Raw genomic sequence first — 13,848 nt, 5'->3', positions numbered from 1 at the left:
AATCTCTAACAAGCATTCTAAGTCTAATCAATATTTTTACTCTCTTCTAGAACAAACAAGGACTTTGTAACTCTCATGCCAATCACTCCTTTCTACCTAAAATCCATAGTTAACCAGTATTTTAAGTTTTAGCTGGTCTTAAACCCCAAAACCTACAAATTAGATGTAATTGTTTAAAATGTCAATGACTATTTCTCCCCAGTCTTCTCATGACCTGGTGGGTCTACTGAATTTCTAGTTTTGATCTTTTCTGGGCTGCTCTGTCTTGTACCACAGAGATGACCCCCAATTCTAATACCACATTAGTCCCCTCAGCTGAATGCATGCTAACCCTAAAATTATCCATAAAATGGAAATCTAATTGCCTTAATCATATTTTGTGCTTCTATTTAAATACAATTACCTAGACCATTGAGAATCTTTGTTTTCATTATCCTGAGGTGTGTTATTTTTGGTCTTGTTTTTTTAGGGTCGCACCTGCGGCATATGGAGGTTCCCAGGCTAGGGGTCAAATCAGAGCTGTAGCTGCCACCTACGCCACAGCCACAGCAACACAGGAGCCAAGCCGCATCTGTGACCTACACCACAGGTCACGGCAACACTGGATCCTTAACCCACTGAGCAAGGCCAGAGATTGAACCTGTGTCCTCATGGATGCTAGTTAGATTCGTTAACCGCTGAGCCATGATGGGAACTTCCTGTGATTTTTTATCATACTCTCACTTGTTATCAGTGGTCCATTAAATGGGACTTGGAAGACTCCTTCCACATCTGATTCTCCCTCCTCAGATATTCACTGTAATTCTGAACCCTTTATTATTATTATTATTTTTTTTTTGCTTTTTAGGGCTGTACCCATGGCATACAGAAGTTCCCAGTCTAGGGGTTGAACTGGAGCTGCAGCTGCCGGCCGATGCCACAGCCACAGTAACTTAGGATCTGAGCTTTGCCTGTGACCTACACTGTAGCTCGTCGCAATGCCAGACCCTTAACCCACTGAGCGAGGCCAGGGATCAAACCTGCATCCTCATGAAAACCAGTCGGTTTCATTTCCACTGTGCCACAATGGGAACTCCTGAATCCTTTATTTTCAATAGTCGAATCTAACTACAATTTTCATCAATAAATCACTTCATCATTACTGAACACCAACTACTGAAAGACACAAAAACAAACAAGACATACTTTATACCCTAAAGAGATTTCAGTCTGATTTGGAAAAAACATATGAAAATAGGAAATAACTATATAATATGAGAAAAATAACGAGAGCATAAAGGAAATAGGCCTAATGAGGAGGGAAACTAAGCCCTTATGAGAAAATAACATCCTTATGCTGTTTGAAGATTTATGATGTCTTTACCCATTTCTAGGTACTTCACAAAAATGACGAAGCTCCAACAAGGTAGCATGAGATGACAGTTAAAGAGATAGCCCTTTATCTTGAAGGAATTCTGTCAAGACCTGCTCTACAACCTTTTGATACAAATATAAAACATTTGATTTGGGCAACCAAATAAACATTTTTAGGAATTAGGAAAGGCTCCTAAGGACAGAACGAGGTAGAAGAACCCAAAAGTTTCTCCAAACTTATCCATCCATACTTACGTGCTTGATGAAACACACCATTTGCATAAAAGTTCATGTCTTCTACCAGGCACAATTTTATCCTATGTCGAAGATTAGAAGACCCATGGACTTTTGATTACTTTTATGTATTTATTTATCTTTTGTCTTTTCTGGGGCCGCACCCACGGCATATGGAAGTTCCCAGGCTAGGGGTCTAATTGGAGCTGTAGCTGCTGGTCTACACCAGAGCCACAGCAACGCAGGATCCGAAGCGCATCTGCGACCTACACGACAGCCCATGGCAACGCCAGATCCTTAACCCACTGGGATTGAACCCACAACTTCATGGTTCCTAGTTAGATTCGTTAACCACTGAGCCATGATGGGAACTCATTTACTTTTTTTTTTTTTTTTTTGTCTTTTTTTTGCTATTTCTTTGGGCCGCTCCCACAGCATATGGAGGTTCCCAGGCTAGGGGTCGAATCGGAGCTGTAGCCACCGGCCTATGCCAGAGCCACAGCAACGCGGGATCTGAGCCACGTCTGCAACCTACACCACAGCTCACGGCAACACCGGATCGTTAACCCACTGAGCAAGGGCAGGGACCGAACCCGCAACCTCATGGTTCCTAGTCGGATTCATTAACCACTGCGCCACGACGGGAACTCCCTCATTTACTTTTAAAACTAAGAGTTTGGGAAAAAGAATCCCCGAGGCTTATTCCTACCGTTATACTATGATAAGAAGAGTATGCCTGAATATTTCCATAAATAGATGACTGAAAATGAGATATTTCAGCTGGATACTCACTTAGACACATTGCCCACTACTATTGTTTTCTTTACAAAAAGTCGTGAAGTCTCATCTACTGCAAGATCAGCATTCCGTTGCTCTGTTTTATGGGAACCAGTGATACTAGATGTATCCTGGGGAAAAAAAAAATCATAATTTTCATTTTCAATTTGGACAATTTTCAGTAAGCAGAAACCAGAAAATCAAACAAAGTATGAATGGAATAACTCAATAACTGCAAAATTCTCTGGCTTTGTTGCCCCTCTGAGAGCATGAAAGAATAATTTTACTATAATTTTATTACTTCTTTTTTTTTCATTTTCTTTTTAGAACCGCACCTGTGGCATATGGAAGTTCCCAGGCTAGGGGTTGAATCAAAGTTACAGCTGCTGGCCTACACCACAGTAACAGCAACGCCAGATCCAAGCAGTGTCTACGACCTATACTGCCAGCTTGTGGCAACATCGGATCATTAACCCAATGAGCAGGGGCCGGGATAGAAACCACGTCCTCATGGATACTAGTCGAGTTCGTTATCACAAAGCCACAACCGGAACTCCCCCACTATAATTTTCACATTAGTTTATAGAAGTTTGTACACCGTAATCCCCTGTGTGTGTGTTTAATAATCACACACAGCTGCTTTGTATATACAAACAGGATATGGAAGAAACTACTACAGTGGTTACCTACAGGAAATGGGAATGGGGAAAGGGGTCAACGGAATTTATTCTTCTCAACCTGCTGTACTATTACACATTTTTCAATAAGTAATGTAAACATAATGGTTAAGTTTCACTATGGAGATAGATAGCCAGTGTATAAGCCTTGACCCTTATATCTACTAGATGTGTAACCATGGGTATAATTACTTAACTTCTATTTCAATTTCCTCATCTATAAAATAAGGATGATAATAGTATCTAAGAGGATTGTTTTATACAGTTCTTAGAAACTGGTACACAGTAAACACTATATATTTGTTACATAAACATGAGTGTTCATATTACATAAAAGACGGTGGGTTTCTAAGCCCTATGACTAGCATGATCTAAACTCCTTTTAATTAAAAAAATAAAAACACATGCACTATCTCCCCAGAGATTATACTAAAAGGAGACAACTAAACCCAAACATTAAGAGTTCTGATTTTGGGTTGCGGCACTATGAATGACTTTTCTATTATCTTTTACTTTTCTGTAGTTTAAAATTTTCAACAATGAACATATATGAACTTGTAACCAGAAAGTATTTTTAAATTTTATCAAAAATAAATTGAATCCGGAGTTCCCATTGTGGCTCAGTGGTTAACGAATCTGAATAGGAACCATGAGGTTTCGAGTTCAATCCCTGGCCTTGCTCAGTGAGTTAAGGATCCACTGTTGCTGTGAGCTGTGGTGGAGGTCGCAGACTCAGCTTGGATCCTGTGTTGCTGTGCTGTGGCGTAGGCTGGCAGCTACAGCTCCGATTCGACCCCTAGCCTGGGAACCTCCATATGCCATGAGAGCAGCCCTAGAAAAAGGCCAAAAAACAAACAAACAAAAAAAAATTTAATTAAAAAAAATAAATAAATCCTTGATGTCTGCGTATTCGAAAAACAGCCTGGAAATGTCCTCTATCACAGGATATCCGGTTGAGAAAAACCACTGGTCTCAACCAGAAAGGATGCTAAAAGCCAAGCATTATACCGAGAAGTTAAGTACCTTGAGGTAATGACTCAAATAACAAATTGACAGGATCAAAGAGCAATAACTATCTTTCAATTCTACTTATGATTTATCAAATTTCGTCCAGCTATTAAAGCATCTCAGAATATAAAGTTTCAAAAAGAAAACTACTGAAGGGTCACTGCCCTTGAGAGAATAAACATTATAAAAAAGATGACAGCATTGCTAACTCCTCAAGGTTTCTTTCATATCTACATGAATGCCATCTAGGAGGTGTGCAGTGCACAGGAGCCTTTAAGTCTAAAATCAGAAAGACATAGGTTTAATTCTCAGTTCTGATACTTGTGGACAAAACTTTAACCCCATCGAGACTCAGTTTCCCCATCTCCTAAAGGGATATAATTAACTTATTTCCTAAGGTTCATACAAAAATTAAATGAGATAATATGTGCATACTTCATAATACTGGTTCCCTTTTCCTCTGGCTCCCTCCCCTCCATCCAACTATATATATACCCTTCCAGAATTTCGGCTTGGTCTTTGCTCCGTGTTGTTTGAGAGTCTTTCTTCGACGTCCATATTGCTGTTAGTGTCTTTGTCAGATAAGAAGTCATTGTGTTGAGATAAAGAATCACTTTCTGAATGATTGGCTGATGGTGTTTCTGATCTCTGATTGGCAGGAGATGATGACCTAGATGGTGATTCCAAAAATTTCTTGATAGCAGGATGATTAAAAACCATTGTATCACATGTCTTTGATCCCTGCAAAAATGAAAGTAGGCAAAACAAACTTGTACTCACATCCACCAAAACCAGATCAAAGTTTCATACTTTCTAAACTCCTTATTTATTTTGGGATCATGCTTAAAAATCCTTCCAAGTCTCCCCATACCCATAAAACAAAGTCCAGACTCCCTAATGTGGTTCAAATCAACACAACAAAAACTAGAGAATGATAAATAATTACTCAAAGGTCCTAACACTAAAAAACTTAAAAATGCAAGCCCTCAGAAGGTAAAAGAAAAGATAAATATGTGATAACATATGGAAAGTCAGAATTGGCTTAAAAAAAATAAATCTCATATTGCTTGACATAAACACATCAACTGCTATAGATAAAACATTCCTGTAAGAAATATAAAGGTTTTTTAAAGAATGTGTACGGTACAATGGCTCCCATGTAGGAGTAAAATGTAGCACAGAATGCTTTAAAATGATTTATACTGACATAGAAAGTTTGCCCTCAGTCTGGCACTGAAGCCAGTCTAGGGTTTTTTTCTATATCTTGTTACTTGTATATAAAATGAAATGTGTTCTGTTATAATAGAACACACTATAGTTACATTCCTTGGGAGCCCAGCTTTTAGAACTTGCGCTATTAAAGTACTTGTTTTAGTTAATAAAAGGGAGCCAGAGGCTAATGTTTTAGAGCCAAAGCAACAAAGGTGCTGTAGTTCAGTAATAAAAGTATATTTTAGAGCTATAAGTATATTTTGTTAGAGCAAACTAAAAATAATTAAATGGCAGATTATAGACAAAAATATACCTAAATATTCTTGAATAAATCCTAATCCGAATATAGTAAGCACATTTCTAGACCATCAAATAGTACAGTTCACTACTGCTAATGTTTAAAAAAAAAAAGACATTAAATGAACAGTCAGCTCTTCAGAGTAGCTACAGTCCTATATCATGCAGCTGCTAGCTCATGATGTCCATCTTTTTTAATCCAATAGCAAGCCATATAACAGATAACATTAGAATCTGCCCTTCAATGAACAGTGTCTTCCAAAAATTTTTGGTCCCCCAAAACCTGTAAATATGACTTTATTTGGAAATAGGGTCTTTTCAGATGTAATCAAGTTAAGATGACTTCACACTGACTTTGGGTAGGACTTACTCCAACATCTAGTGTTCTTAAGAGAGGGAAATTTGGATACAGAAAGAAACAGAGAAACAGAGGGAAAAGTCCATGTGAAGTTAAAGGCAGAAACTGGAGTGATGCAGTTCCAAACCAAGAAATGCCAAGTATTGTCAGCAACCACCAGAAGCTAGGAGAAGACAAGGAAGAATTCTGCTGTAGTCTTCAGAGGGAGCACTGCCCAGCCAACACCTTGACTTTGGACCATTAGCCTCCAGAATCACAAGATTTATTCTAGAGGCCTCTAGAATAAATTCCCATTGTTTTAAGCCACCAATCTTGTAATCATTTGTTATGGAAGCTCTAAAATGTAGCTGCAATATGGAAACCACTGCAGTAGAGGAAAAAATTATCTACCATCAAAGATTAAATGCCCAAATTGGAAAAGAAGTAAAACTATCACTGTCTGCAGATGACATGATACTAAGAAAATCCTAAGGATAGCACCAGAAAACTGAACTCATCAATGAATTTCGCCAAGTTGCAGGTTCCAAAATTAATGCTCAGAAATCACTGCATTTCTATATATTAACAATGAAAGACCAGAAAGAGAAATCAGAGAAATTACCACATCAAAAAGAATAAAATACCTAGGAATGAACCTACCTAAAAAGACAATAGATTAATACTCTGAAAACTATAAGACGCTCTTTGACATAAATCACAGCAACATCTTGTGTGATCCAACTGCTAGAATAATGACAACAAGGACACACATAAACCAATGGGACTTAATTAAATCAACTCAAAAGCTTCTGCACAGCAAAGGAAACCATTAAAAAATGAAAAAAAAAAAAACAGAATGGGAAAAAAATATTTGCAAACAATGCAACAGACAAGGGCCTAATATCCAAAATACACAAACGATTCATACAACTCAGCAGCAAAAAAAAAACAAGCCAACTGAAAAGATGGGCAGAAGACCTAAACAGACAATTCTCCAAAGAAGACAAATAGATGGCCAAGAGACACATAAAAAAATGCTCAACATCACTAATTATTAGAGAAATGCAAACCAAAACTACAATAAGGTACCACCTCACACCAGTCAGAATGGTCATCATTAACAAGTCAACAAATAAATGCTAGAGAGGGTGTGGAGAAAAGGGTACCCTCCTTCACTGTTGGTGGGAATGTAAACTGGTACAACGACTATGGAAAACAGTATAGAAGTACCTCAGAAAACTAAATATAGAACTACCATAGGACCCAGCAATCCCTCTCCTGGGCATATTATCCAGACAAAATTTTCACTGAAAAAGACACATGTACCCCTATGTTCACTGCAGTGCTATTCACAATAGCCAAGACATGGAAACTACCTAAATGTCCACTGACAGATGAATGGTACATGCACACAATGAAATACTACTCAGACATAAGAAAGATAAACTAATGCCACTTGCAGCAACAAGGATGGAACTAGAGATTCTCATACTAAGTAAGCCAGAAAGAAAAAGGCAAATACTATGTGATACCACTTATTTGTGGAATCTAAAAGATGGCACAGATGATCCTATCTACAAAAGAGAAACAGATCATGGCCAAGGAGAGCAGACTTGTGGTTCCCAAGGGAGACGGGGGAGGGAGAGGGATGGATGGGCAGTTAGGGGTTTTTGGAAGCAAATTGTTATACTGGAATGGATGGGCAATGGGGCTCTACTGTACAACACAGGGAACTGTGTAGGACTGGGTCACTTTGCTGTACAAAAGAAATTAAAGAAACACTGCAAATCAACTATACTTAAAAAAAAAGATTTAAATAGCCACCAAGTGAGCAACATTGTCCCACTCTAGATCTAGAGTTTTGAACCACAAAATGTTAAAATATTCTGTCTTTATACTATGTACTTACTTCATATTTAAGGCTTTCAAAGAAAAAATAAACAGCATATTTCTGGTAAAAACAGATCATTAAAAAAAAAGGAAGATTAAACACAAATAATGCTTCAGATTTCTGTAAGACAACAGTAAGAGTTTAGCCAGCACCAGATACCCTAGAGCTCCATGGGATGACAGAAAGCCTACATGACAGGCACCTCTTATCTGTAAAAATCATGGGGAGTAATGCGAAGTGGTAAGACACCATGCTCCCCTGAGTCCTTCTATTAGTCTCACTGAGCCAGTGCCATCTAAGAGGAGAATTATCTAACTCTAATGGGAAAAAACTTAAGAAAACAAACAAAACTTATGCTCCAATTATCAGAATGTCAAACAAGGAGAAATACTTCTGCATCAGTTGAACCCTAGCCCCATCCTTTGTAATGAGCAATCTCGTGGTAACCACATTAACCAACTGACTAAATTTTAGTATCACTAACAGTGGTATAGCCTGATATTATGTCTCCTAATGTGATACAATATGAAGTACACAGCATCATCTACAAAGGATTATCACCAAAAAGATTTAATCTTAATCTAATCAAACCTTTAGACTTGACTCTCATTTTACAGGAAAAGAGAGGGAATGAAGGAATAACCCAAGGAGGGGGAAAATCCAAAATGTAGACATTGTACAAGATAAATGGCCTGAACTCTCCAAGTAAGTCATATCACAGAAGAGGTGGGGAGAAGTGGCAGCACTGTTCTAGATAAACTGAGGCCAGAGAAACAAAATAGTCAGACCATAAACCCTGACTGGATACTGGTTCCTCAGAAAAACATCTTTAAAAGGTATTTTGCTGAACAACTGGAAAAATCTGACTATGGATTGGTTATCAGACAATATTAGGGAATCATTCTCTTAAGTAGTGATACACAAAAGACTGTCCTTTAGGATTTAGTATTTAAGGATGAAATATTATGATGCTCAGGATTTACTTTTTAATGTTTTTGAGAAAAATAAGTTAAATAAAGCAAATATGGTAAAACGTAAAATTGTTGAAGCTAAGTGATGCATTAACAGTACTTATTTCACCTTTTCTGTATTTTTAAAAATTTTCACAAAAAATAGGAGAAAGAAAAATCGAGGATTTTTTTTTTTTTTTTTTTTTTCCATTTCTAGGGCCACTCCCGTGGCATGTGGAGGTTCCCAGGCTAGGGGTCAAATTGGAGCTGTTAGCCACCAGCCTACGCCACAGCCATGGCAATGCAGGATCCGAGCCATGTCTGCAACCTACACCACAGCTCATGGCAACGCCGGATCCTTAACCCACTGAGCAAGGCCAGGGATCAAACCCGCAACCTCATGGTTCCTAGTTGGATTCGTTAACCACTGCACCACGACGGGAACTCCCGAGGATTCTTGAAATGGGTAAATCTAATGAAACTAAAAATTGTCATTCATTAGCAGTAAAAGGTCAGAGAAAAATCAATCTATCTATAATTTACTCCAAAGCCAACCATAACCAAATGAAAAGGAATAAGGCCAAGTTGAGATAGGGTTACACTCATCTTTGTATCTGCAAAGCCTAGCAACAGTATTAACAACTAGAGGAGAATTAAGCAGAAAAAAAAAGTTCCTTAGGATTATTGACGATGTAGAGAAGCCAGATTAAAGGATTATGGTTGAACACAATGATAAATTCATGTATTTTTCCAGGAAAGTAGGCTAGGCTTCTTGAATTCCAAAGGTCTATAAAAGAAATGTTTCCTAGGCAGGGACTGCACAACAACACTAACTGCCCTTCATACAACAATATAGGTGGCCAGACATGAAAGCTCATGAGGAAAACTTACCTCAGAAACTTTCAGAAGCCCTGCAGAAGCATAGTAGTTTGCAACAATGCAGGCACGAAGTTTATCCATCATCCTTCTTGCCTCAATCAGTCGCTAAAATAAATGTTAATTCATGACTTTAAACAAAAAGGCAGAATATACAAACATTTCATTAGAAATGCAAAAGACCCCAAAAAGCTCTAATTCTCTAATAATCAAAGAAAGATAGATATAACCATTTTTCCACCTATCAGACTGGCAAAACATTTAAAAGGATGGCAAAATATGATGTTTGCAAGAGTATATAGACATACTGATATACATACTTATGTGTATATATGCATATTCATTGAGAACTGTCCACAAAGATACTGAGCACAAGAGCAAAGAGGAATTATCTTTTGGGATGGAATGTCAAAGTGATTTTTTTTTTTCTTTATCTTCTATAATTTCATGTAAAGGGGAAAAAAGCATAGGTCTTTTTTCCCAAAAACAAGAAAGCTCCTTTAAAAGAACAGCAAAGGGGGAAAATACACAATAATTCTATCTCAATAGATCTTTTTCAATAGCTTTATTTATTTTTAATTGATCATTATCATACCTGGTCAATGACCTCAATTTCATGTTCCTTATTCTTCATTTCAAGTGCAAACTGTTCCTTGATAATAGTCTCAATCTTCTGCACAGCAGCATCTCGAGCTACACAAAGAACATACAATAATCCAAGGTCTAATTAAACAGTCACTGTCTTGATTTAAGTCAGCGAGCAACAAAAGAAACCCTGGAATTATAGCTCTGAAGTGGAGAAACCTAGTGGTCATCACTTGAACCAATGATGAAAAGTTAACATCACTAATACTCGGACAAACTGACCTCAAGAGTTTTCTGCTATGATGCACTGGCAAGACTTCAAGACTCTGTGGCATTCCTGCTAAAAATGCCATACACAACATACATCAGATGAAACTGAATTGAAGGACATTCTACAAAATAACTAGCCTGAACTATTCAAATATTAAAGTCGAGAAGACAAAGAAAAGTTGAGGTGATTAAAAGAAACTAAAGAGATGACAACTAAATGCACTGTGTAATCCTGGAGAGGGGGATACAGTTATAAAATACTGAGACATTGGTAAAACTTGAATATGCACTGCAGATTAGATAATGTAATGTATAAATGTTAAAATTTTCTGCTTCCGGAGTTCCCATCGTGGTGCAGTGGTTAACGAATCCAACTAGGAACCATGAGGTTGCAGGTTTGGTCCCTGCCCTTGCTCAGTGGGTTAACGATCCGGCATTGCCGTGAGCTGTGGTGTAGGTTGCAGACATGGCTCGGATCCTGCATTGCTATGGCTGTGGCGTAGGCTGGTGGCTAACAGCTCCGATTTGACCCCTAGCCTGGGAACCTGCATATGCCGTGGGAGCGGCCCAAGAAATAGCTAAAAAGACAAAAAAAAAAAAAAAAAAAAAAATTTTTTCTGCTTCCGATAATTGTACTGTGATTACATAAGCAATTTGTCCTTAGGAAATACACAGGTACTTACAGGTGTCCAATTTATCTTCTGAAAATTTGGAAAAAATGATATGCATATATATCTGTGTGCATACATGCGTTTGTACAGTGTAAGTATATGGGCTTGGGGGGTGGAGAAGAGTGATAAACCAAATGAGGCAAAATGTAAAACAACTGGTGAATTAATCTGGATAAAAGACATAGAGGTACTCCTTGCAATTTTTCTGTTTAAAATCATATCATAATAAAATAACCAAAAAAAAGAAAAAAAGGAAAAAAGAAAAAAGAAACCCATGAAGATTCTGAGAGAAAAATGTGGTGACTTCTGAAAACCATAACCCTAAGAAAAAAGCAAGTAAAGAGTCAGCTAGAGGGAGGGGTAGTCTGTGACACAAGAACAGTTCATAAAAGGGCAAGAAGCTTCCTTCTGTACAGAAGGAGCTAGCGAGCAATTTAGCAGTTTCTGATCACAACTACCTGAAGGAATGAACAAAGAAAGAATTCAAAAGAAAGAAAATGCTTATGAAAGTGATTCAAATCAGATGATGACTATTCAGAGTAATATGTAACTCAAAGAGTTAAAAATATCAGAATATGAAATGTAGCTTGATTACAAGAGAATAAAAAGTCAAGAGAATACTTGAAAAACCTGGGATTTTACATAATGATCCTGTGTTTTCAATATGAAAAAAAATCACCACCCATTCTTTGGAGTGTATGAAAAATTCACTGCAGAGGAAACTTGGGCCCATTGATCACCCATGTCATTTTCTTCCCATAAAATACGCCATCTGACTGGCAATTCAAAACTAGTGCTGGACGGGAGTTCCTGCTTTGACTCTGTGGATTAAGAACCCAACAAAGCATCCACAAGGATGCAGGTTTGATCCTTGGCCTCGATCAGTGGGTTAGGGATCCACGACATTGCTCCAAGCTGCGGCACAGGTCACAGATGTGACTTGGATTCAGCACTGCTGTGGCTGTGGTATAGGCGTGAGGCTGCAGGTCCAATTCGACCCCTAGCCTAGGAACTCCTATTTGCCACAGCTGCGACCAAAAAAAGGAAAAAAACAAAAACAAAAAAAAAAAAACTAGTGCCAGTATAAGCATTCTTGTGGCCATGCCTACACTGAAGCAAATGACTAATATTTTTCTTATTCAAGGAAAAGAATGTTTTCCTTAGCATTACTGTATATATCCTTGTATATATAAACCTTGTATATAGAAACCAGCAGATAATCTTGGGAGAGGCTAAAAGGCAGAGACTCCCAAAGACATTCTATGAGGCCACCATCACCCTCATTCCAAAACCAGATAGAGATACCACCAAAAAAGAAAACTATTGCCCAATATCATTGATGAATATAGATGCAAAAATTCTCAACAAAATCTTAGCCAACCGAATCCAACAACATACCAAAAAAATTATACACCATGACCAGGTTGGGTTCATCCCAGGTTCACAAGGATGGTTCAACATACGCAAATCAATCAGCATCATACACCACATTAACAAAAAAAAAGTCAAAAATTATATGATCATCTCAATAGACGCAGAAAAAGCATTTGACAAAGTTCAACATCCATTCATGATCAAGACCCTCGCCAAAGTGGGTATAGAGGGAACATTCCTGAATATAATCAAAGCCATTTATGATAAACCCACAGCAAATACAATCCTCAATGGGGAAAAACTGAAAGCCTTCTCACTCAAATCTGGAACAAGACAGGGATGCCCACTCTCACCACTGCTCTTCAACATAGTTTTGGAAGTCTTAGCCACAGCAATTAGACAAACAAAAGAAATAAAAGGCATCCATATAGGAAGAGAAGAGATCAAACTGTCACTGTATGCAGATGACATGATACTATACCTAGAAAACCCGAAGGACTCAACCCCAAAACTCCTTGAACTGATCAATAAATTCAGCAAAGTAGCAAGATATAAGATTAACATTCAGAAGTCAGTTGCATTTCTGTATACCAGCAATGAAACATTAGAAAAGGAATACAAAAATACAATACCTTTTAAAATTGCACCTCACAAAATCAAATACCTCGGAATACACCTGACCAAGGAGGTAAAGGACCTATATGCCGAGAACTATAAAACTTTAATCAAAGAAATCAAAGAAGATGTAAAGAAATGGAAAGATATTCCATATTGGGAAAATCAATATTGTAAAAATAGCCATACTACCTAAAGCAATCTACAGATTCAATGCAATCCCTATCAAATTACCCATGATATTTTTCACAGAACTACAACAAACAATCCAAACATTTATATGGAACAACAAAAGACTCAGCATCGCCAAAGCAATCCTGAGAAACAAAAACCAAGCAGGAGGCATAACTCTCCCAGACTTCAAGAAATACTACAAAGCCACAGTCATCAAAACAGTGTGGTACTGGTATCAAAACAGACAGACAGACAGACCGACCAATGGAACACAATAGAGAATCCGGAAATAAACCCTGACACCTATGGTCAATTAATCTTTGACAAGGGAGGCAAGAACATAAAATGGGAAAAAGAAAGTCTATTCAGCAAGCATTGCTGGGAAACCTGGACAGCTGCATGCAAAGCAATGAAACTAGAACACACCCTCACACCATGCACAAAAATAAACTCCAAATGGCTGAAAGACTTAAATATACGACAGGACACCATCAAACTCCTAGAAGAAAACATAGGCAAAACACTCTCTGACATCAACATCATGAAT

At 37.8% G+C, this 13,848-nt stretch overlaps 1 protein-coding gene across 50 annotated transcripts in view; it reads right to left on the bottom strand.

Moving 5' to 3' along the window:
- The window catches only part of YEATS2 (YEATS domain containing 2), a 106,544-nt gene that overhangs the window by 71,582 nt on the left and 21,114 nt on the right, over nucleotides 1-13,848 (bottom strand). For 36 of the 50 annotated variants that reach the window (XM_021069909.2, XM_021069914.2, XM_021069918.2 and 33 more), the window contains exons 3-6: nucleotides 10,208-10,305; nucleotides 9,628-9,720; nucleotides 4,545-4,790; nucleotides 2,380-2,495 (exon numbers count right to left, since the gene is read on the bottom strand). In XM_021069909.2, coding sequence (XP_020925568.2) covers nucleotides 2,380-2,495; nucleotides 4,545-4,790; nucleotides 9,628-9,720; nucleotides 10,208-10,305 — 553 coding nt within the window. The remainder of the gene's footprint in view (nucleotides 1-2,379; nucleotides 2,496-4,544; nucleotides 4,791-9,627; nucleotides 9,721-10,207; nucleotides 10,306-13,848) is intronic. The other 14 variants (XM_021069919.2, XM_084990455.1, XM_084990466.1 and 11 more) reach the window with 1 other exon arrangement.

Source organism: Sus scrofa, chromosome 13 (genome assembly GCF_054392235.1).
Source record: "Sus scrofa isolate SSC_HxYL_T2T_F1_AM1 chromosome 13, Sscrofa_HxYL_maternal_Yorkshire_Landrace_v2.0, whole genome shotgun sequence".
Lineage (NCBI taxonomy): Eukaryota > Metazoa > Chordata > Mammalia > Artiodactyla > Suidae > Sus > Sus scrofa.
Note: the sequence above shows the minus strand (reverse complement) of the source record. Positions and strands in the feature narration are given on the sequence as shown.